Below are 21,355 nucleotides of genomic sequence, written 5' to 3'. Positions count from 1 at the left end.
TTATGTTTCAGTATCACTTCAATCCAGCGTTACTTGAGCTGAACATGATGAAATGGGTCTGGGAGACTTCTCTGGGCCTCTCGCAGGCTCCCACCCTCAGAGCAGCATCCAAAGTGCTTGAAAACAACTGTCAACTGCCCAAGCCCAAAGCTGTGAACACAGAGCAGGCTGGCGTCCTCTCTGCATGGGGCCAGTGATGTTGGGGACAGTCACTGTGGGTCTGCAGAGCCTTGGAAAACTTAGTTTATGGGAGAAGTAGAGGGAGTTCCCTCACACACGAGGCGAGCCAGACAATAGCTCTCAAGGCCGGATTAAATATTTGCAGGCTTTAGACTTTGTTTTGAATTTCTGTGTGAAGTTTCTCATGAAAAGGAGAGATCCAGAGACCAGCTGCTGGGTGGGAAGGAGCAGAACGAGGGCAGGCGCTGGGCAAGCTTCTGCGTCCATCTCCGCCAGCGGAGCTCCACCAGCCAAACCCATAATGTTCCAGGCCCAGGTCTTAGCTGAGAAGAAACTGCTTATTAAGCAGGATTATGCCAAAAGCTGTGGTGTTTTTTCGATGTGGACAAAGGTCCATGGGGATTAAGCTGAGACCTCCAAACTCTTTTTATTCCTGACCCAGGAATAAGATTAGAATGTCGCTTGCTGAAGGCGGCATTAGCCAGTCACTCTCTCTTCATCCCTAACCTTTAGTTACAGATTGTATTTTAAGGTTGTTCAAAGTGCTGGCTTTTTATGACACTGGGAGCTGAGTTTATTCTTTTGTGTTTACAGTTTAACACTGAGACAGTGAGATAAATGCAAGTGCATTCATTTCTTATATTAATTCCTCTACGCTCTCTCTTCCACTCCTACAGGATTCATCCACCCATCGTGAACAGAAACTAAATACCCTTGATTTCAAGTCACATCTTTGCCCATATTCCACACACCCTCTCCAAAAAAGAAAAGGGAAAAAAGAAAGATTATATGATGCATTTTGGAACATTAGAAATACAGTAAGATGGGACGTGGGAAATACACAATCCCACATGCTTCTGTCATATTTCATTTGCTTTGTCATAGATCATTCTTAAAAACAGAAACATTTCTTCACTAAGCTCAAATAACAACAAAGGTGTCTGACAAATTACCTAAGAGCCATCCCCACTTTTCACCAACGGCCACTGGTTCACTTAAGTGAATTTATGTGGTCTGAGTATAGAAAGCTGATAGAGAAAACGCACAAGTTACAGGTCTGCTTTAATTTACTCCATTTGAACTTGGTGAGTTTAATCCTTAGGGGATTTTTTTGTTCATAAGCTTAAGTGCTCCTAAACAGTAGTCAGGACTACAAGTTCATATGAATCACTCATTTGCCGAAATCAGCTATTCCACAAAATTTACCAGGCATATTTTTCGTTCAAACTTATAAAGCTTTAAAAGGTTGTGGGTTTTTTGGTTTGTTTTCTTTTTTGAAAGGTTTAAAGAACTAAACCCACAACCTCAAGATGAAACCCATGCTCCTAAAAACCTCTCCTCTGCAAAGAAATGAACAAAATCAGAACTAAGTAATTTCAGATACTATTCACTTATATGGACATTAACTATACGGTAACTACCAGTTCCTGCATCGTTATTCCTCTATTTTCAAAACCTCTACCTACCAGATCAGAATCGTTCCAGGCACTCCACAGCCATAAAAGTAACAGAAATAATGAAAGTTTAATGATGGCCTCTAGTAAACAACCCACATGGAAACTCCACATAATATTTTTATAACCATTCCTCCAAGTGTTGCTGTCAACTTCTGATTTTCACCATTTTTCCCGTATCAAAAGTATATTTCTTTCTTCACGCGAACACTAGGGGCAACTGGGCATGTACTGAAACTCAACGTGCACCAAGACTCTCGAAAGCACAAAGTAATTTCCCCCAGAAGGTAACGTTCAATACAAGATTGCTTTGTGAGTGTCCCTTACAACCTAGGAGTACTTGTAACCACAGCTAGGATATACGTCATGTATATATGTATGTATGTGATAGACGCTGTGGGTCCAATTGTACTGCTATGACAGAACTGCCACATGAAAAAAATCCTAAGTAGTAAGAAAATAGAACTCTAATCAAATCATTTAACAAAAAAGGGAAAAGGCAATATCAGGATGAAGCCATTCTTGGGGACAATCTACCAAGTCTCCTTTGTGATGTGAACAAGTCATAAACATCATGATCCTTTCAGAACTGTGCCTCTCACACCAGTTTAATTTCTTTCAACATTATGTTTAAACCTGTGATCTTGGGGTGTGATGCTTTGTATTTTTAAGACAGGAGAAATTCCTCTCCCAAAATACCCTGTATTCTTCCTGTTCTTTATGCCTTTAACTGGAGCTACCTGGTGTGCCTGAAACATGTTTTGTGATACATTTTCCACATCTATATAGCGAATGATACTATTAAATTGTAGAATTATAGAATAGTTAGGGTTGTGCTTCTATTTTCACCATATGGATTATTAAATATTAACATTTCAATTATTTATAACTTCACAATAAGAATGTACCATTCTTATGAACAAAGGGTTTAGGGATAAAAGGTTTAGAGTGACAGAGAAGTAAGTTAGACGTGCAACTGGAAGACAAACTTTTGGGATGAAATCCCTTCTTCAAGGACCCATGGTTTGTGTATCCAAATTTTTCCAATTGCATTGATTAGTCTTAGAGAAGTTTTTTACTTCAATCTACAAACGTTCACTTTATAACTCAACTTTTAAAAGCTGCACACACTTTTACTTAGCTCTGACACAGAGATTTTGTTTTGCAATCTAGAAATAATATGGTTTAGTTCAACAATTTCGAAGGATGCAGTTCCTTAACCTACAAATCCCCAGAGTCAGGGAGGTTCTTCTAGAGCCCTCAAAACTTGGTGTGTGTCAAAGACTGAGAGGACAAAAGCTATTTTCATTTCAATAAATGCACAACAATACACATGAAAAATGCAACTTCTTTTGGAGCCTGTCAGACAAGATCCTGAGCCTGAGGAGCTCATTTGTGATGACTTTTCCTATGAAAAATATTCACTAACTGCAATGAAGATGGAAAGATTTTTATTCCCAATGCAGCAACGTGAAAGAAGCCAAATCGCCTGTCATTCATGTTAATTTAATTATGGGACCACATTCAATTATCCAATATAATATGCAAATGAAGCAAATTGACAGCACATGCTAATTATATTCATTATAATAATTAAATCAAACAATGAAAGGGAATAAAAATGTAATGAAATAGAAGGATATTTTAAATTAACAAGAACATTTTAATTAGAGTAATCCTGTAGTCTGATATAGTACGGTTGGCTCACTGAAAGATTGGACATTATTTTTATTATGCAGTTTAGTTTTACATGTCTATTCTTAGTACCATGGGACCTGTTTTCATATTTTAGTAGATTAAATGGTGGCCAAAAAAAGAGATTCAGTTTCCTTCATCATACTTCAGGCAAAGCAGATGCCCAATAAAGCTGAGCTCCGCTGCAGCAGGATTACAGTGTGGTGGAACACAGGCTGTCTAACTGTAGTAAACAGAAGTTCACGTGCAGATACAAAACAGTGCAGTTTAGGCTTGACTAATGACATTAAAGCATTTAAAACATTAAAGAAATACTCTTTAGGTTTTGAAATTTTCACTTTCCTAATGCATTTATCTCTTCAGTGATGGCAGCTGCCCCGAAAAAGCTTTATGAATATTAAAACAAAACATAAAAAAAGAAAATGAATATTACTAATATATCATATGTGGGCAGAGTCAGCAAAATCATCGTCTTTCTAAAGTAAACAGAGCAAGCACTATCAAAACAATTTGGAATGCATTCCTTAGGAATCCACTGTCCTCATCCCTCTGACAGAATCACTTGGGCCTGGACCAAAAGCCAACCATGCTGAAAACACTAACTGGGACCCCAGCCACTGCCTCTGTAGGACCCACTGTGAGGCCCCCTCTTGATCTGGGGCTCCTGGAAACTGCAGTGAAATCCGAATCTCGAAGCTGTGCGAGAGAAAGGAACTTTCCTTTTTAATTCACCACTCAACTAAATCTAAAGACTTTTACAGCTAGTGTAACAAAACCAGACAAACCTATCTCACATTAAATGACTGGCATATGATGCTCTTGGAAGATTTTCTTCTACAAATGTGAAATATTTAGGAAATTGCCCTTTTATTATTTTGACTGTATAGTGGTAATAATTCACTTACTTAAATCACAGTGCTACTACACAAGGTCAACACTGAGGTTGACAGGCTGTAAAATAACCTTTTTAGGAATCTCTCTCTTCTCCAAAGTGGGAAACTGCAATTTTTTTAAATAATGAATACATTTTGTGTCCTTTATTCCAGTATGCCACTTTGGGTATTTCTCTGTCACTGTGGGTAGGCAAAGCAATCACAAAAGGCACACAGGAAACTCCAAACAACTATTTGTTCTTTTCTTTTTTGAGGGTCAAAGGGAATGAAAACAGATAAAGGTTTGTAATAAGGAATACAAATGTAGAGAGGAGAAGAATTACTTGAACGACAGACATTTCAAAACCTATGTACGTTTGACTGCAAGAATAATGTGAATCTGCTTTGAAATACAACAGCTATTGACTCCTTTAAAGTTTGTTTAAATACTAAATGAAAAGAGCTATCAGGCTCTATGGATCTCTGTTTTCCTAGCTCAAGTCTGATGTTTCTATTTTTAATATGCTGTTCTTTCCAAGAGCTCAAGCCTCCCGTTTGAAAAGCTCCACTGTGAGACCAAGTCTGTATTTTTAGTAGGATGCTGACGATGATCAACAACCGAAGAAAAAATTGGAAGCTTGTAACATAATAAAAAACTAAACCATACCTGAATGAGTAGGAAGCACTTCCCTTCCCATGGAAGGCATCGCATCTTTATTGGAAGTCACAACACTACCAGCACCTAAAACTAATGGCCATAAGCAAGTCATACCGCTTCGCCTAGCAGTGAAAGGACAAATACTTCCTTTTACCAAAAACCCTTCCCTGCATTTCTCAAGTACCTTTATGAGGTTTTCAGATTTTCAGAATGTTTTTTTTTAAACAAAAGAAAACCCCAACAAACCAAAATGCCACTTCCTCAGTTAAAAACTCATTAATTAGGAATGTTGGATAAAAACTTAAGCTGGTCATGACATCTCCTGAGATAGTACCACCAGAACACACTGCTTTTAGCGCATGGGAAGTACCAACATACTGCGGTTGTTTAACCAAAGACCTAAACTTGACTCTCAGGGCTGCAGAGCTACCTTTTAATCTTGCAAACTAACTCAGGCCGGGGGCAGATTAGTGACGGCACATGACCTCAGCCCCAAGCTGGAAACTCCAAGACACTGCACCATGGCGAGATGGGAAGCATGCCTGCAGATAAATGCATTCTGCACACACTTGGCCTCTTGATTGCCCGCCGGCAGCCACCATAGCCAGCTGCTGCCATGGCATGGTGCCGGCTTGCCATGGCCAGACCTTCGCCCTAGGGCAGGGAACACACTGATGGACATTGCTGGTAGGAAATCCCTCTGCTCCACTATTCCTGGCACATTTAGAGCTGCGAGTCCTCCATGCAATGAATCACATCTGTTTATACTTGTGTGCCAGAAAAGACATTTTTAAACTGCAGAGAATAGACAGTACTGTTTGCTGGCACTTCTGGCTGCCAGCACGACCCGTGGTGTGGCAGTGGGAATCAGAAAACGGCAGCAGTATCACATGGGTTTTCTAAATGACCATATTAAAAGGTGTTGCCAATTTTTTGGGGGGAATTGGCTACACAGGGTAGGAAGGCTGCAGGATCCGGATCCTCCCTCTGGCTGTGGCTGAAGCCACAGGAACATGACTGTATAATTACACTATATGATCAAATAACACTTCCGACAGCACTGTCAACGTTAAGATATTCTAATGTTCCAACTATGGTCAACAACCATAAGAACGTTATCGGACAGCTTTTCTCTAAACCTTTGCTGACAGGCTATAATGATTCTTTCTTCTGCTCATCAGCCTAACAGAGCACTAAGCTCCTCATCCTGAACTCCTACACCAAAAGCTGAACACAACCAGGAATCAGGAGTTACCAGCACGTAGAGCTGAAGATGAGTAACTGATGAACAGCATTCACCTGAATCATACTAAAGATGTCAGCACCATAACGCAGTTTCTACACATCCAGAGTCAGGTTCACATACTCAAAGAGCCACTGCCAACTTCTGCTCTGCCCAATACACTCTGAGATGCTACATATAAGCAGGGGAAACTCATGTGGTTGTAGGATGAAAACATTGGAAGTATTCTTGAAGTTTTGTGTCCGAGTTATTTTACAAGCTAGTATGAGAGGCCACGGAGTCCACTGACAAAAGTGGAGAACAATCGGGGAAGATAAATGAGGATTTCCACTGTTTGTTCAACAGTTTTTGGTTTAGGAAAAGAATGGCTTAAACTTAAATGAGTGCTCTGGCTACCAAGGAGAGGGCTACATTGGCATCTGAGGACACATCTTCATGGCAGATTAGCTTAGATGACTTTAAAAAGGTTTAAAACTTGGGTACTACAACCATCTGATCAAGTCAACGCGAAGTTAAATTGGAATTAAAACCATTGGTTGCTAAGCTCTTGGCAGCAAGTAAGGCTAGCTAAAATCAGTGCAACATCAGCATCACTGTCTGCATAAAAACATTGGGTTCGCTTATGGCCACATAAAATGAATGGTTTTGTGTTAAGATGCAACCTGAGCTTCTCTTTTGCAACTGCATCTATTCTTGCTCACAAGAATCCCAAGCGCTTCAAAAACAGTGCTGAGGGGATTAGTTTTCTTGAAGGATCCATGACTAAATGTGCCCTTGATAACTTCTGATCCCATTTTCCATTTGCCTTACCTGATTATCAGTGTTGTTTACAGTGAAATAGCCCACACAAATAATGACTTCATGGAGCAATCCCTCACAGGTATGCTGGGAGCAGTACCACAGCAGAGAGCTGATAATATGCCGGAATGCGAGGGACAGGCCTTCGGCACCCACAATAGACTGGAAAGAAGGTCAAGAAACAGAAGTTACAGGCTAGCAGCATGTTACAGAAACTGTGTGAAATACATGGACATCCATCACACCCAGTTATTGGTTTTTGCAAAGTACAGACTATGTTCTTTGTTGTGATGATGTTGAAGAAGGACAGACCCAGCTCTTTCCTTTCATTACTTACTGTTTACAACTGTACTGTAACATTAAAAGCCCCTAAATTAAGAATAAATTCAAATTTTAAAGGGACACAGGAAAAATTGGATTCTTCTTAGCTGACATTGTGTGGCAGTAGGTTGACTATTTCATTTTACATGTATGTTCCAGTAAAACTAACGCTAGTAATATTTCTTAGTAATAAACAAAAGAAACCAAACCATCTCCATTTCTGCAAATGAGCAAAATACACTTCTCATCAATAACTCACACTCTAAATGGAATACAAAGATTAATAACAAATGATAACTTTTCAAACATTAAAAAAAAGTTAGAAACATCCAAAAGGAGAGAACACTCAGCTGCAAAGCTTCTTGGGATGCTTTTTAGAAGTAGGCAAATTGCTGTAACGTGGAGATTCAAAATTAGATTTTATCTGTGCAGCCTCCAGCCTCTATTTAATAAACATGTCAAACAGACAGAACGACACAGGGTCAAAGGGGAAAACTAAAGCACATGGAATGAGCATGACAAGTCTACCAGCTCTAATGAAACAGCAATGCAGGCCTGTGAGAAAATCTTTCATTTGAGAGTTTTCTTGATTTTATACCTTTGTACCCTGCATGAAGTACACATACATAAATCCCATGGGTAGTATAGTTTAGTTTCAGCATACTCCGAATCTAGCCAGAAAAAGTAGGATCCTTGGCAATTCTGAGACTCAGCTGTGGGTACTTTCCATCTTGAACCTCAAGTGTTCTGGTAAGTTAGTGTACTTTCAAAACTTAACGCTCAATACAGCCCCCATTTACTGCTTTACATGTTCTTAGGTCCACCCTTATTTAATTAGTGCTGTCCACGCATGCTGTGACCTAGCACTCTGGGTTTAACCTTCCCCGATAACAACAGGTCAAGGGGCACCTGAGTTTGTGTATAAAAGTTAAACTAATTTTTCAAGGAAACTATGCTTCCTTTTTAGCCAGAATTAATATCAGCTCAGGATCCTGTGCTGTTTCTCACTACCATCTTTCAATTGTTTAGACTGTCAAATTAAATGAAATATATACCCATGAGCCATCTGGGCTAATACAAACTCTAGAATACCAGACCTCTTCTGTTAATCAAAAAAACCCTATTCTATTGTCCCACTATTACGTGATAAAACTATTCCTTGTAGATAATAATCAGATGGTACATAAACTACACTTTTCCCCTCTGCTACTCTGATATGGTCCACAAGGTCAGAATGGACAGCAAACTGCCTTAGGTCAGTGTTGATTTTTTAACATTACAGAAACAAATCACATTAATACAGTGAAAGAGATAGCTGCACATGTGTGCCTGCAATTCAGAGGGACAGCTCAGCGGATACTTCCTGAGCCCTGCATCAATGAACTGAAATAATTCAACCCCTATGCAATAATTATTGTCTTATAGAATCCCAGACTGGTTTGGGTTGGAAAGGACCTTAAGATCATCTAGTTCCAGCCCCCCTGCCATGGGCAGGGACACAGCCCACAATCTTGCATCATTTTACGTAGAACAAATTATTGCAGATGATGGGATTTGGGAATTAATGCTGTTGGTCTGTTACAAATGCTCAGATACAATGGTAGTTGACAGAGGGATAAATACAGATAGCCTAAGTTGGAGCTTATATTTTAAAAATTAATAGTGGCTTCTTGAGGCACTGAGGAGCAGCACTTCTGCCAGTGCCTTTTGCTATAGCTCCCTACAAGCTGTACCTGTCCCATTTCAAGTCTTACTCTCTGGTATATACCTGTAATATTGACAGCAACAAATACACATCCAGTCTGAAACCAAGAGGTACCAAACAAGCTGTAGAAGAGAACTACTTTGACACACCTTGATTTACAGAAAGAAATGGGAGTTAATGGTGTGTGTAAGAGTTGTTTTACATGAAACTCCAATAAATATACTCTTTCTATGCCTTTTAAAATGAAAAACACTGACTCGACTGGATCCTGCAACTGCATCCATGCAGATGAACACTGCTACATGCAAACTGCTTGTTGCTGTTATTAGAGACACTAAACGTACTAAAAATCAAAGTCAAGAAATACAAACTCAAAGAGGCTTGTACCTAACACTGAATTCTTTACTCATGCAAAGCACTTGCTGAGTTTAATGCATTTCAGATGGAGTGTGTGGTACAACTTATAAACATTACACAGTAAATAAAACAGAATCCTCTTCTGATGCATTGTGGCTGACGCTGCTAAATGTGTTTTGCAAAGCAATGCTTTTTGGCGGGTGTCTTATACTAACAATACAACAGCTTTACCAGTTTTCCCGAGAAATACACCCGCATTTGTATTTTCTCTGTATGACAAAATGATTCATTTACACTAGAAATCTGTTCACAGAAGAAGGTAGGAAAAGAACTTAACTTTCTCCAGACTCAAAATGTCATGGTTTTGGATTTTTTTTTGTGAATAAAAAATGAGGAAAGGTTGAATTTCTAATTTTTGGTCAGTAACATCCTATTTCTATTTCTACTTTTAATATTTACATTTATATTTCTATATAGTTATAGTTATATCTATATTTACATTTATGTATTAAAAATTATACCAAGTGATTTTCATTTTCACTGATACAACATTAAAGCAAGTGGCCACTAAAAGCACTGACAAATGCAGATTACACTGAAAGCACTGACAAATATAAACTGTGGTTATAATATAAGCAAGTCTTTTCACATTAGAAAAACTGTTATTTTGTGGTTCTGACCAAGATTTTTTCTTCTACATTTTTGGGGTTTATTAAATATAGAAAGTACTATGCTAAAAGTGAGGGGTTTCTTAATAAAAGCAGTAACAGATTGGACTCAGCATTTCACATATTCTAGCTTTTCACTTTTTGGTTGAATTTGTATATATGCTGCAAATAACCAATTTTATGAAGAAAACCTACACATTTAATTGTGAAAACTCCTAAGTTTAACTAAGATCTTAAAGACAAAACTTAGCCCAACAGTATATGCAATAATTAACATTTTCACCCCAAGCCAAAGATTTAAAGCATGTTACCTGAAAGGCAGGCAGATCAAGAACAGCAAAGCTATTGAAGAAACGCAAGCTCTGAATGGCAACCTGGACTGTGTTCGCTGCATAGCTGTCTTTAGGGCTCGCTGTGTTTGGATCTGAAATTGTCCCGTGGAAAAGAACACAGTACAGCATATGCAGAACTCCAACCAGATCCGTAGACTGAAGAACTGCTGTTAGTCCTGTGGGGTCCTGACGCGTAGTGTCAAATATGTTCCAAGATCTGTCAAAGAAACATTAAGGCATCTGAGGAGGAGACCAGCACTCAGCGAGAACACTTGCCTGGGATGCAGCACTTCTTGTAAGCCAAATGTTAAAAAAACAGTAAACTGTTAAACAGGAAAAACCTTGTCCGATGTGTCAGGAAACCACAACATTTCCAGAAAATACTGCCCATAATGTGAACACCGTCTCACGCTCTCTTCATTGCAGTGCAGCTGCAGCTTTAAGTGTCTTTCTCCACATACCAGTGTGTTTGCTCCCACAAATTGGTTCAGGAGAACCAGCATGAGAGCATGAAAAAACTCAACAGCTCAAAAGCTGGAAGCCTGGGGGTACTTTAGGGGCTCCATGCAAACTATCTCAGGTCAGTAGCCTACACCCATCTTGCTTTCCTGCCAGAGCACACAGCGGAGGTGGGAGAACTCCCTGGAAGCTCTCACTGCCTCAGTGACAGGCTGCAGGCACTGGAATGAACTGCCTACCCAGGTAGCAAAGTAAGTTACTAGGACCAGATGATCTTAATCAAATAGTTCTGCAGGAATTTAAGAATGAAGTGGTTGAGCAGTTCACAAAACACTGCTTCTTATTTCAGTCAGATTCTATTATGGGAGACTGTAAGGAAGCACAGCACCAATCAAGTATGAAACACTCGAGACAAACCGACACAGCTTGTGCATATGGAAACTAGGTTTCTTTGGTATTTCTTGGGTATGCACATAAAATAATGGAGAAGGTTTTTGCTATCTATGGTATCAGGACAGACAAATAACTCAGGATGCCCTTTCCATTCTCACATCCAAACTTTCAAAAGCACTTCACACAATCCCTCATGATTTGTACTGTATTTTTTCACATTACGAATAATGCAGATGATGATCCAGGACAGTCATTGCTAAGGAAGACTAAGACTGTCACTACTCTGGAGGCTAAATAATGTTTTAGCCATCATCACCTTGTTCTGGTGTTCCTCTTTTTCTAGTGAGGCAAACAAAAAGCAGGTAAGAAAAGAACAGCCTCACCCAAAAGCAATGGCTGTCAGTGAGAATTTCTATTTGTAACAGCACACCATTTCTTCCCTGGACCAAAGGGAGAGAGAGAAATAAGCAAAGCAGGACAATGAACCTGCATTCCCTATGTCCCAGAGAAGGCCCAGGTACTGGGCTAACTTCAGCTATATGTAGCTTCAGTACTTTTGGAGAAGAAGGAAGAAAAGTTGTGTGAAACACAAAAACGTGAAAGCTAGCATCTATGTGTTTTCTTGTGGATACAGTTCTTCTGTAAGGTAGCATGAGTAGGTGGGTAAAACCATCAGCAAGGCTGATAACCAGGGTCTTTCTGACACTAGACTGCCATTGTGCTCCCAAGCAGGGACACAATGAGCATCTGGGCCAATCAAACTCCTACCAGTCCTTAAAGAAACTGTGCCACAAAACCACCCTTGACAGCGCTTCGGAAGGCCACCGGCATGGGATTCTCTCCAAATACATGTAATAATATTCAAAAGACAAGATGAAGGAAGTGAAAAAGATTATTAAAATTACGTTTTGATGCCACTTACCCATTGCAAAAGAAGAACCACAAACATTTATCTGATGGTCCATAACACTGGTAACAACCCCAACATTTACCCTTGTGAAGAATAAGAACCTGGAAAAAATACTTGAGCTCTGAGCATGGTTTGGTGGGGCCAAGCTGCACAACAATTGATGTCACAACTTTCCTTTTCCTACGCCTGGAATCTGTGCCCAAAATCTTCATTTTGAAGCTCTGTGGTCTTTAAGTGAGTGTGTTTGAATGGAGTCAGCAGACACTTCCTGAGCCATCACCTACCCTTGCCAGCCATGCCTTTGTGGAGATTCCCACTGCATAGCTCCAAGTCCTGCTGGCACTTGAGCCTGGCTGCAAGTGAGGAATGAACCAGGAGGGCGAGCTAAGAGCTCTGGGACCACTATTTTAACAACTTTGCTTTGAGTGCCTGAGGACTCCTTAGTACTCCTCACTTTAAAGTACCTTCTGATGTCCAATCATTTATTTTGCAGTAGCCAAAATGTGCTCACCATCACTTCACTACACTCAAGTAACCAGAACGTTTTATTTCCACAGTATCCCAGGAGAGCACAGCTCCCTTTGCCAACCAGTACTTCCTAATTTCCATCTTAGCTTTCTGTTACAAAACAGGAAAAAAACCCCATGCTCAAATGGTCAAACGATAACACCAACTTAATTACTGTGTATGATATCTCACAGACTTTTCTGTGACTACATGCACTGAAAACATCGACCAATTTTACCAAAGGTTAAAGTTAGCTTGCTTTCAGCTCTCACTCCATCATTATTTTTAAACAATTCCATATGAAAAAGCTTACATTGCTGGATGAAATCCTTTTGCCATTTTGTGCTGCTCTGGAGCAGTGAATGAATCAAAATATACATAAAAAAGTCAATGGGAAAATAACTCAAAATGCAAGCTCTATTTTCTCACAGAAGAGACCAAGAATTTTGAAGTCATACCACGAGACAAAGCTGCTAAACAAAAAGAAAAAGATCTGTCTGCTGGGTTTGCTGGATTGAAGAAACTGTTAGAAATGTTTTTTATGTTCCCTGTATGACAATTAATGTGTATATGAACAGGCCACTGGCTCCTGTTGGTTTTAACTGTCAATTATAATCACTTTAAGCCTAAATGTTTACAATAAAAAAGTAAAAGACGTTATTCATACTACTTGGGGCTTTAAAGTAGAAAAAACTGTGTATGAGATGTTGGAAAATAAAGCATGAACCTTTGTGTATGCTGCTTTCAGTGATTTTGGTCAAGTCTCAACAACAGTGGATTCATAGAATCATAGAATAGTTTGGTTTGGAAGGGACCTTCTAAGGTCATCTAGGCCAACCCCCGAATGCATTTAGCAGATGCCATTCATCCATTTAGCAGATTTTCAGCCCACCTTAAAGGTAAGCTCAGTGAAAATTCAGTTCTTTCAGGGCACAGACTGAAATAAAACCCCATAAAACCCCTCAATACAGTAAGATGACAATGTAAGAAATAATAAGTTTTACGTAAGCAAAGAGAGAAGATTTCTATACACGTGCCTCCTTCTAATGCTCCTATTTAAAGAAGCTTATTCTCTGTGTCTGTAGCAGCTGCCAAAGTAAAGCAGTCAGGATGGAGAAAACTCCTTCAATGAACCACTGAAGGGAAGCAAGACTTACTGGATTTTTTACATTGGCTTATATAGCTAGGAAAGCAAATAGGCTTTCAAACTTTACTAAATGTCTATATTTAACACAGAAAAAAACCAGGCAGATATTTATATTAGGCTCAAACAACCTGCAGGATCTTAAAATGAAAAGTCTCCTGAAATGCAGAGCATTTTCATTATGGTTACCATTATGATTTTCAGTTTCTGCCACCAAGGAGTCTCAGGAATGGGTAAAGGGTTTATGACTTACAACAAAAGGTTTAAGAACTTTAAAATGCGGATATATCCATCACAGGCAAAGAAAGATGCTGAACAGAGGTACTTCACTGCTTAAAATACGCCACTATTTATTAAAAACAGGAACTCAATACCCGTTGATGAGAAGCAGCAAACTCTGCAGAACAAGCATAAAACTGTAATTTCTCCAGGCTTCAATATGAGCAAACTGTTTATATCTGAAAATATATTGTTTTAAAAACTGACTGAGCTAACAAGCAGACAAGCCTCTCTAAGGGTATACATTATCATGTTTGTATATTTGAAATATATACTCCTGATTAAAACCATGGAGCCAAATGGAAACAGGAGTTTTCAAACGGCTTAGAATATAATCTGGTTGGTTTGTTTCTTATTTTATTATTAGAATTTAAAACCTCTCATCTGTTCTCTTTGCTTCTGAATTATTTTATCTAGAAAGAGATGTCAAAATAATAATAAAAGGAGTACAAAGAAGTATTTAGCACCTGTCAGACCTTGTTCTGATTCCCACTGTCAAGCTTGGAATCCTGGGACTGTGTAAAAGCAATGACTGGAAACCGTCAAGATCAAGTTTTACTTTGTTTACTGAGCTCCTAGCAGTCCTTAAAGAGTTATAACATTCAAAAGACAAGCTGATGGAAATTGAAAAGATTATTAAAATGATGATTTGGTGCTGGATATGCTGTCCCTTGGAAGAGGGGAGAAGCACAGCCAGCGTTCAGGCAGACATGCATCTGATTCTTCATCCAGCAGCCAAAACAGACATTATCTTAATTACTGTAATAAAACTGAAAACAGACCAGCCTACTTCCTTGAGTATCTGTGACAAGACAGCCACTATTTGCCTGGATCAAACCCTATATATCTGCAGCTTTCTGCCACTGCAGCTTGTAATCCACAACTTCATTAGCTGCTGACACAGATTTATATGTATTCCACCACTGTTTTGAGATAACATGTAACAGGAACAATTTACTTACTGTACTGCTATGACATTCTATTTTCCTACAAAATAGGAATAGAGAGCTTGCAGACATTTCTCAAATCAAGAAAACAGCAAAATTCTGAAGAAGTTGCTGCCCCAAAAAGGTACATAATTTGAGGGACACTTGAGCTACATAATTTGCAATATTCTCCTTCCACACAACTCATTTTTCTCCTGTGTCTGTGTTATTGCTAGTCCACTGTACTGCTCTTCGGGAGACCATTCTTCCTTAGTGATTAACCCTTACACTTAACTACTGATAGTTTCTTTCTGCTGTTTGCACTAACGCTGTGGTTAGATGAGTTTCTTCATACTAACTGGCAAAAGCAAAATAAGGCATTAACAGTAGTCCTCCACAGAGTAGCAACTACATTTCTTGGACAGAAATCTTAGTTCCAGAGACTCAGAGGAGGAAAATGGGATATAGTTGATGAACACTGGGCAGTACAGGAGGAGACAGGAATACGAGCAAGACCCTTGCTATGCTGATGAAGGACTTGGCATACAGTTTCTTACTTGGTCTCCATTCCTGCTATTAGGAAAGGGTGAGCTGGGACAGCATGGCTTTATTTTTAGTAAGGTTCCTTGCATTCTGTGCTCGCTCACTGTTGTCTGTCTTGTGGTTACAAACCAAGCATGCTTCATATGTGTACTCCGGACTCAAGGGCCCCAAACACGCCTTGCATTGCTTAGAGTTAGAATAATAAACTCTGGAAAACAAGGCTCTCATCCTAAACATTGCTACTGGACATCTGGAATAGGACACAAATTGCGAGGCAGATTTACATGGCTATATAAACCCTGTTATTCTGTATAAAGTCTCTTTTAATATTTTGCTTTATTTCAGGTTCTATATATCTGTTTTCAATTCTGGCTTCTGTTAACTCTTAATGGTAAGCAAAAAACAGATATGCATTATCGTGGCCACAATTCTCAAACCTAGGTATCAAATGTCAGGTTCATCTTCTGCTCAGCAAACAGATAGCTCAATATTCAGCATTTTATGATTTCTCACTACATACAACAAGGGACAATACTCTATTCTCAGCTCTCATGTACTTTTATGTAACAGATGAGGGTATAAAAATTCTCAAAACAAGGTTCACATGGGGTCAAAAGTTATTAATGTTTTCACCAAATAATCTTTTATAGATATCACATGGTGTTTGGAAAATGTGCTATTACATCCACAGCAAGACTTCAATTAAAAGAATCAATCTAGCATTTATTAGCCAGTACCAAGAATGATGATTTGAGAAGATCAATATCGAAGTTAAATCTTTTTAAAGACCTTGACCATTAATGAAAAGAAAATCCCTCCCTTATAATAAGATATGTTTATAACGTATGTTCAGAATGGATTCCCTCTTTTCAATAACTTTTTATGACGTTCAAATGAGAATCCTCCAATTTATGTTTCTACAGTAGCAAGACTTTCCTTTATTATCTAAGTCCACGATTTTGTACTTTTTTTCCAGGTCTACCACTGGAATAAAGAAAATCTCTCAGTTTATATCTTAAAATTTTATCATCTAAATTATAGCAATCATAGACCTCATTTAATACTTAGTGCTGAGATACATGTATGATACAATGTGAGTCTATTCTCTAATAATCAATATTATTGTGACATCTTGCTTGATGTAGAGGTACATGCAGGGAGGTACTTGACAGAGATCTCTTCCCTGCCTAGAAAACTGTTTTCCATAAAGTAACTGTCCAGATAAGCACTGGCTATCAATTCAGAGCTTGGCCTAGAAACATCCTGCTAAATCTGGGAGCTTTATGAAATGTTCTTGTGAGGAAGACAGGGAAGTCTAGGCTGACAGCTCTACTTCACTGCTGCACAAATAGCCTAACCCACAGGACAGGATCTCTTGTTTAAAACCTGAGTTGGATTGTTTAACTTCTGGCCCTCCAGGGATACCACAGATTACAGTCACAGTCAAGTTCACAGCAGCCTGGTGGTGTCTGAGAGCAGAGGAGCAGGATCATGCAGCGCCTGCCCATTTCTAGCTCATAAAGGATTTCACTGTTGCAGGCACTGTGGATGGCTGGAGAGCCCTGAGGTGGTCCTGGTGCATTAGCCACCACCATATGCTGTCCTATCAGCTGCCCACTGTGCCACTCAGCAGGCCAAGGTCTGCACGCAGTATAAAGAACAGTGTATAAAAATTAGATGACAACACTTAGGTTACAAATAACAGCCTACAACAATTCTATCAGAAAAAAAAACCAAATGAATTTTGTGCCCCCCATGATCTCCATCGAGGAGCATAAAGAAGTTCCCAACCTTAAAACATTTTACATAGGAGGATATATATTAAAAGAACAATTCAAAACTGCTTTTGCAAGAACAGTGAAAGCCTGATCTTATTTTGGCAAAACTTCTCTTCATGCCCCAGTGTCAGAGCAGTACTTAAGATTTTTTCCTTATCAGTAACAACTTTATGATCAGAGTAGTCAGTTACTCTGAAGTACTACAGCATGTTCCTATGTTCTATGATTCTATGTTTGTTTGGTGCTCAAACATGTACCAACTGAGGTGGAGAAAGAGAAATCCTGGATGCTGACTGAATAGGCTGCATTGCCTCTTACTATTTACCATGAATAAAGGGGCATCTGTGATTCTCATAAAGAGAGGCCGCCTTTTGTGCCGCAGGTCATGTATCACACGACATGTATTACTCTATTGTGACATATTTAAGAATTCAATAAATTTGAGCCCTGTTTCTGCCACCTTAATCTGTGTTTGGCAATACCTTTTCTGATTTGAATCATCCTGAATACCAAGGACTTCTGTAACACGACAGAATTACACTCCACATTCACTTGTTAAATGAGAGTGGGCTCAGGCAATGAAAGACATTTAATTTAAACTGCCCTACAAATCAGTTACAGGAAAGCTTTTGATCTAGAAGTGAAAGACAACAGTTCTGAAATCTCCCAAGTTTATTCCTCTCATTTCTTTCTATGCTCAAATGAACAATCCAAGCTGGAAATCAAGAACAATCAGCACCTTTGGATAAAATCCAAAGCGCTGCTGTACTTGCAGGTACTAAGATCAGACACTTGGTGTAACTGACTCAATCCTCCAAAATTAATTCTTCTACTACAAAGGACAGATGTTCTTGAAGGAAGTGTTTGTACAGTGCTGTATCATTTTGGGGTGCAAAGATCTCTATTATTAGGGTGAAGCATGTGCTTGCTTCAGAAACTGCAATTATGACGTTACTTGCTCTTGTAGCCAGAACTATTTTCCACTAAGAGAAGGGTGATTTTTATTCTTTTTTGGTATTTCTTTTTTCAGTAAGCATTTGACTGTTGGCAGCACTCACCTGGAATGTAAAATGTTGGCAGCTTTCAGAAAGGGAAATTTCAGTGAGTTGGGATGGTCTCTTTGGGCTCATATTTCACGCAGTTCTTTTTCCATGTGCCTGTCCCCCGAGCTTACCAGCAGCAGCTCTTACCTACAGCTTTGGTTTTTATTTTACATTTTAACAACTTCATTTTTTCAGCCCTAGCATCATATTTTACCCTTCAGGTATTCATTGTGAAGCTCTGTCAGCCTTATTTTTCCCTGAAAGGTGTAACAGTCCAATGGTGGTAGATTCTAGTATGTGCACCCTGAAGCTCTCAAATTTTGACTCTCACAGTGTCAGGGTGTCCTACACTGTAGAGTAAAGAAGTCCAGCTTTGGTGGCAGACACATACCTTGTGCTCATTCCCCACAACCCTGGTTAGGTTACACTAACATTTTGCATTAGGAAATCCCCTGACAAATCTAGTAATACTTTTCTTTACAGAAAATACAATTCCTTTCCTGATGGTGGTATTTTAAAGAACAGGAACTGGATTAGGCTGCTCTAGAGACAAATCAATTAAAGAGGTGATTTTAGCTGATAATAAAATACCTCTTGAAGTCCTGGACACTTAGCAATGATAAAACCCTCTCTCTAACAATGAGTAAAGGAGATGAAGCTTCCAATTCTGATAAATGACTTACAAGAATCAAGACTCAGTGCAGGCAACTAATTACAACTCAGTGATGAAAGGGTGAGCAGAGGGAATTTCCTGTGTTGTTTCTTTACTGGTTATTACTGTGTGACTACAAACAGTTCTGTTGAACAGCCTCACTGGAATGCTCACTTCCATGAATGTGGTGTTGGCACAGGGTTACAATGGCTGTTGTCTGATGAACAGATCAGAGGGGACAGACCAAGTGCACTTACCTTCCATTGACACCAAAACAGAGTTGACATATTCCATGCAACACCGCTGTGGCACTTTGTAGAAAAGTTGCTATTTTGGGATTCTCATCAATAGGGCCTTGAACAGAGAGGAAACAGCAACACAGCTTGTCTATCAGTCCTATGTTCACCACGTAACTAGAAACAGAGGAAAAATGGTATTAAAAGATCAGTCCTGTGCCACTTCTGGTAACTTTGCAAAAGTAAGTAATTTCTGCTTCTCTGCTACCAAGCCATACAAAATGTAGGTTGTGATTACTTCTATACTCTTTCTGAAAGGGTTCAATAAACAATTCAACTTACACTAACTTCAGATCTGGCTCTCTGTAACTATCAGTAGTTTCTGTTAAGAGATCTGTCTGTTGTAGGACAATCTGTACTATACTGTACAAGAAAGATGAGTGTAAATGTTTATTTTACCATGCTCCTACAAGGACAATGGAATTTTGCCATAGTTATATGATTTATAATAATCTTGATAGTTCTGTAACAACACAACTTCTTTTTAGCACGAAGAGACAAACTTTGTAGAACACGCTAATTCAAGAAGACAATGATGTTACCCAGACAATGTTTTATTGCAATACATGGATCATAACAACCACTACCCTGTTGTTCAGTTGGTTTTATTTTCATTTTTAATATATATGCAACAGTTAAGGGACCAACAGAACACGCAGGTAACAACATCTACCATCAGTACAGGAGAATCGGGATCTGAAAGCCTCCTGAGGAGCTCAACCAAAACTCAGTGCAGAGAAAACCATGCTAGGGAGTTCTGGTTGTTTAACTGAAAGCTCCTCTTCCTTTTTTATTGTAAGAGTAGATCAGATCACCACTGCTTATCAACACATCACTACTACTGATGCTTCTTCTTTGAATTGCTTAGAAGCATACCCAAAACATTTGCTGTTAGTCCTCGTACCAAGATCTCTCTCCACATGCCAGGTTCTGTCATACTTTGAACATTATCAACTCCACGTAAACAGTGCACACAATAATTTTTTCTCCATGTCACTTTGCTGATATAACCTGACTTGACAGACATGCCGTTCTGTCTACCTGCCTGTCAAGTCCATTTGTTGGGGACTGCCACTTAGAGCCTAGGCTCCTTGGGATGGAAGCACCATTGGCTGTATGTTTCCATAATTCCAAAACCACCCTGACGTGACTAAGTACAGGACATTACCACATCTCATTCTAGTCAATAAGTAATAGTGCTTGTCTAGTGCTTGTCCACGAAGTATGCAAGTATTTATTAAAACTAACTATTCCATCACATGGGATTTACAACCTTACAGTCTGATTTTGGAAGAACAGGGATTTTTAAGATTAGGGAGGAAAACCTCCCCAGTTTTCAGACAACATTGTTGCTCAAAGACTAAACTCTCATCTGGCCTAGAAGCTAGAGTTTCTGCCAGAGTTCACCCTGCTGACACAAAGCTTTTGGATGCAATGAAAGTAATTAAAAATAAAAATACACTGGATATAAAGCAAGAAGTCTAAGTGCAGAATGAAAGATTATTAAAGCTGCTGAAGCACAGCAGTTAAAACCAAAGACACACAGATGTTCGTAATTGCACACTTGTTGCTTGGTAAGTTTGTCTGTTCTATTTAGCAACATAAAGGTTACCAGCATTAGGTTTCTTGCAGATTTTGATCTGAGCAATTCACCTGATCATACAGTGATAAGCAAGCTCTCTTGTGTTAGCAGAATAATTCCAGGAACAGAGCTGGCTGTTAGATACATCACAGTCACAGAGAAATCTCTTTATGAAAAAGGAGGGAACAGAAAGACCTCGATACAGCTAATCCTGATGGATGATAACTCACAAAAAGGCACAACCATTCTCATCAATATTCTCTTCCTTTTTCCCTAGGAACATCCCTACAGTTTGACTGACACCTGCAAAACGTCTCCGCTGTCCCCCTTCCTTCACAACCACACCTGGATACAAAGTGGCTGCTCTTGTGGCAGGGAAGAAATGCATGAGAGCTTGCAGTCTGCTGGGACTGTTCGCTAATGGCATCCAGAGACAAAGAGAAGAGCATGGAGCACTCCCTTTCTTGAGGAACTGAGCATGCAGACAAGTGGAATGTCAAAGCTCTCTAATCTATTGCCTCCATCTCCCAGGCTTTTTATCCATGGAAGCATAGTTGAAA

The 21,355-nt window shown here is 39.2% G+C and overlaps 1 protein-coding gene across 3 annotated transcripts in view; it reads right to left on the bottom strand.

Moving 5' to 3' along the window:
- Window positions 1-21,355, bottom strand: part of SCAPER (S-phase cyclin A associated protein in the ER) — a gene marked incomplete at its 3' end in the record, with an annotated part of 134,504 nt that overhangs the window by 14,769 nt on the left and 98,380 nt on the right. For all 3 annotated transcript variants that reach the window (XM_080626273.1, XM_080626271.1, XM_080626272.1), the window contains exons 23-25: window positions 19,175-19,330; window positions 10,263-10,500; window positions 6,913-7,062 (exon numbers count right to left, since the gene is read on the bottom strand). In XM_080626273.1, coding sequence (XP_080482399.1) covers window positions 6,913-7,062; window positions 10,263-10,500; window positions 19,175-19,330 — 544 coding nt within the window. The remainder of the gene's footprint in view (window positions 1-6,912; window positions 7,063-10,262; window positions 10,501-19,174; window positions 19,331-21,355) is intronic.

Source organism: Psittacula echo (assembly GCF_963264785.1).
Source record: "Psittacula echo genome assembly, chromosome: 10".
Taxonomy (NCBI): domain Eukaryota; kingdom Metazoa; phylum Chordata; class Aves; order Psittaciformes; family Psittacidae; genus Psittacula; species Psittacula echo.
Note: the sequence above shows the minus strand (reverse complement) of the source record. Positions and strands in the feature narration are given on the sequence as shown.